General features: G+C 37.0%; 1 protein-coding gene across 1 annotated transcript; it reads right to left on the bottom strand.

Annotated features, from left to right (window-relative positions):
• Nucleotides 1-306: 306 nt before the first annotated feature.
• Nucleotides 307-3,371, bottom strand: LOC149018170 (cyclin-D3-1-like). The gene is made up of 6 exons (XM_089152490.1): nt 2,702-3,371; nt 2,110-2,196; nt 1,910-2,008; nt 1,592-1,796; nt 1,367-1,488; nt 307-1,248 (listed from the first exon to the last, which is right to left on the bottom strand). The coding sequence occupies exons 1-6, from the start codon at nt 3,017-3,019 to the stop codon at nt 1,021-1,023; spliced, it is 1,059 nt and encodes a 352-aa protein (XP_089008616.1). The 5' UTR covers nt 3,020-3,371; the 3' UTR covers nt 307-1,020.
• Nucleotides 3,372-3,734: the final 363 nt, after the last annotated feature.

Below are 3,734 nucleotides of genomic sequence, written 5' to 3'. Positions count from 1 at the left end.
CCCACCTTTTAAATCATTTGATACTCTGTTGCAGTGAAAATCCCCCACCCTCACTGCCTTTGTTAAAACCATCTTAATCTTTACCAAAAAAAAAAAAAAAAACCATCTTAATCTTCCTGATAATGTCAGGGACAAAAGGCACCTAATGGCATCTCTGTGTGATGTATTTTTAATCCATTCTGAATAATATCTGATATGTCACTACCCTCTCTGATAATGATAATCTCTCTTTGCTCCTCTAACCTTTGGTTTAATTTACTGTTTCCAAATTCCAAGGTTTCTTCTCCCCCCTCTCTCTCTCTCTCTCTCTCTCCTCTCCTCTGTCTTCCAAGCAGCAAACCCCAGATTCCAAGCAGACACACAGTCAAAGGGTGACAGTACAAACTGGCAGGCAAGTTCAGAACAACTCATGAGGGAAAAAAGAAAAAAAAATTCATGGCTCCAAAAACATTATTTATTCCGAAATAAACTCTTTTTTGCTATTTTAATCCATAATAAATAAATAAATAACAAGTTTTTTTTTTCCTTCTTCCATCTCTATTACTGCCTCTGGCTCTATCTTTTTTTTCCCCTAAAGGGATTTTTCTCTCTTCTACTTTTTCACATAAACCAAATGACAAACACCACAAAAATAAAAAAATATTCCCAAAAAATTATGCTCCACCATTTTCTCTTGCTAATTTATTTTTCTTTTTTGGGGGAGTTCTGGGGAGGCTCTCCTTCCAAACTCAACTACTGAGATTTTTCTGTTCTGTTCATAAACAGCTGGTAACCATTGCCTTCATGCCACATGCATGAGAATTTGCATCTGAGTCTCAATTCAGATTATTCAATGTTCCTCATTCATTTCCTCCCTCTCTGTTTTCTCTCTTTTTTGCATTTTTCATTCTCTTCCCTCTTTATTTTGTTCAGGAGCAGCTTCATAAACGCACCAAAACTCCTATTCATCCAAACCAAAACTAAAACTTGATTTGGGTGATGAGAAGTGAGAGCAGCCCCACTCCTCATGACTCCTCCAATTCAGATAGGTCTGTCCAGCTTCCTCCTTTTAGCTTGTGGACTATTATGAGAAGAATTTGCACATGACCCAACTGTTACTTCAGATTTATAGCTCAAGCATGCAGCATCCAGCACTCCCATTGGGCTTTCTGGCACCGATGGAGCTGAAGCAGTTACTGCACCAACATTAACTGAACCATTCATCAATGGCAAATCTCTGATCAATTGAAGACATTTCAATACCCTTTCCTGCAAAACCAAAACACCCCTACCCACTTAAATCAAATTCTTCAGAGGGCTCCTTAATAATGGAAATCAAAGCCGGAAACAAGATCTGGCAAAACCATTCCTCTATAGTTTACCTTACCTTGTCTACATGCATGAAACAAGATAGAGTCTTATCAATGTCCACTGTTTTGTTTTCTGATGTTACTGTAATGGCCACTGCTGCTGCAATCTCTGATGGTCTGAAATCTAAGAAACCAATCCCTGCATTGATGTACCACCCATTACTGGTCAGAAATTTTCTCAAATTTACATTTTTTTTTTCATGTATATTCACCAAGAGGATAAGAAGAGGAAAGACAGAAACCTCTATTTGTGCTTAAGATCAGTTCAACTGCTCGAGAGATAGACAATTCCTGTGGTGGTTGGTCATCATCATTGAGCTTACGAAGAAAATAGTCTATAAATGAGAAAGGAGTCACAGCTTGCATCCTCCACTTGAGTGTACTCAACACCAGAAGTTCCATTCTCTGAATTGTTACAGCTTCGAAGAGGAATTTAGATTCCCCAACCTGATCAAAGTAAACCCATGTCACCAAAACCATCAATTCAAGATACTATCATAAGAATAGATAAATATCATGAAGGAATATATATATTCAAGATCAGATCTTTCTTAATTCACCTGTAAATCTAGAATCATGGGCACTAGTGTCTCATCCATTTTGGCTGCCAAAGATAAAGAAGCCACAGCCAACAACTGCATCATCCAAGCCTTCCCTTTCTACAAATGACAAATTCAATAATGGCAAGATTAGAGACAATCATCAATGAAACTAAATAATTATGAAATCATCCTCTTCAGGGTCAATTTCCAGGACTTACAGGAAGTTCATAGTTCGAAAGGAAACGATCCAAGTAATTTATTGATAAATACGCACTCAAAGGTCCAAATCTGTAAAAGGCATGAACCTGTTTAAGACCAAAATGGATAATGACATTAGTAATCAATGAAAAAGACTGCTAAACTTGACCCCCAAGAACAGTAACATATTCAACAGCGACAATCCAATCAATAATAATCAGAAAACATGAACCCCCAAACCCAATTGGAGAAAATACAATTGCTTCCCATATAAGGGAAAAAGTCATCGCTAAGTTTAGAATTAAATGTGATTAGAAATAGGAAACCCAGAATCCGTTTCAGAAAAGTAGAATGTATGAGTAAGATTGAAATCAATACCAACCACATATTAAGATTATAATCAGAAAAGAAGAGTAGACCAAATTCACAATAATGCATCTGAAAAGAAAATGGCAGAAGAATCAAAATCAATCTGCAGAGCGCGTTCTACCATTTGATGCAGGAAAAACTGAAGTAAACACCGATTTCAGAAACCGATCATTCACGAGACAAACGGCGATAGAAGCAAGGAAAAAGAAAGTTAAAAGCTTTAATAAAAAAGCTGCAACCCACCTTCCTCATCCACTCTACGGCCTCTCCTCTAACACCTATATCTAAATCTCCACTCTGCAACCTCTCCGTATAACCATCTCTCGGCAAATGTTGGCATTCTTTTTCAACCATCGAAGTGAAACACTCTTCACTTTGCAAGGGAAGTTCAGTCCAGAACTGCCCACCATTAAAGGTCTGGTTTTGATTCATTGTACGATGGTTTTGTGCTAGGCGACCATCATCAGCAAACTCCTCCCCAACCCCATCACATCCAACATCTAAAAACAAGTTTTCTGTACAGAGAAGGTTAGAGGTTGAGCAATCAAAACTGGGTGCCATTACAAAATTCCGAGAAGTCTCTCTTGTCTCCTCAAATCTCCTCAACAAGGGAAAAAATTAGAAGAGAAAAACAAAGAACTTCTAAAGGGTAACAGATAAATAAGATCATCAAAACCCAAGAAGAAAAAAGTTGCAGAGACCAAAAAAAAGACTCAACGTTGTTGTCCACACAAGACTGATGCAACAAAAGGAGAGCTTTATGTAGGGAAGTATCTGGTTTAGGGTGAGTGACAGAATAAGAGCTAGCATTTATTAGAACAAAGAAAATAAACAAGCACAAAATTAATGGTTTCCTAGAAATGAAACAAAAAATGGAAGGAAAAAAACCCCAAAAGGAATCTGAATTTCACTTTTTTTTTAATGAGAGATTTTCTATCTGTGATTGAATATATGATAAATGATGATTTTTAAGTATTAATTCTGTTTACAGTTCAGAGTCTTCTGATAGAGCAATGAGAAATTTCTTACATATATAATTCGATATTAAATTTTGAGATGTTCCGTACCGAAAACGTGATTTAGTGAGAAGATTTTAGTTTCACTTAATTGCCGAAGTTGCCATTTCTTGTTTTCCGAAACTACCCCGATGCCCAATGTAGAAATAGGCTTCTAATTGGTTGAATTAGAATTAAAGGCTGCCCCGATATCGGAAGAAGACAAAAAGAAAAAGGGAAAAAATGGAGGGAAACAGCTCAGCGAGGCTGAAAGTTAATGG

This window comes from Hakea prostrata, chromosome 4 (genome assembly GCF_041222555.1).
Source record: "Hakea prostrata isolate BN-2017 chromosome 4, UWA_Hpros_2, whole genome shotgun sequence".
NCBI lineage: Eukaryota > Viridiplantae > Streptophyta > Magnoliopsida > Proteales > Proteaceae > Hakea > Hakea prostrata.
Note: the sequence above shows the minus strand (reverse complement) of the source record. Positions and strands in the feature narration are given on the sequence as shown.

What these genes read in the sequence shown, in the direction of transcription:
- LOC149018170 (XM_089152490.1), bottom strand. Translation starts at nt 3,019, where the DNA reads ATGGCACCCAGTTTTGATTGCTCAACCTCTAACCTTCTCTGTACAGAA. An exon ending in CCGTAGAGTGGATGAGGAAG is followed by an intron (nt 2,197 to 2,701) that starts GTGGGTTGCAGC and finishes GGTCTTAAACAG; the next exon opens with GTTCATGCCTTTTACAGATT. An exon ending in GTTTCATGCATGTAGACAAG is followed by an intron (nt 1,249 to 1,366) that starts GTAAGGTAAACT and finishes TTGGTTTTGCAG; the next exon opens with GAAAGGGTATTGAAATGTCT.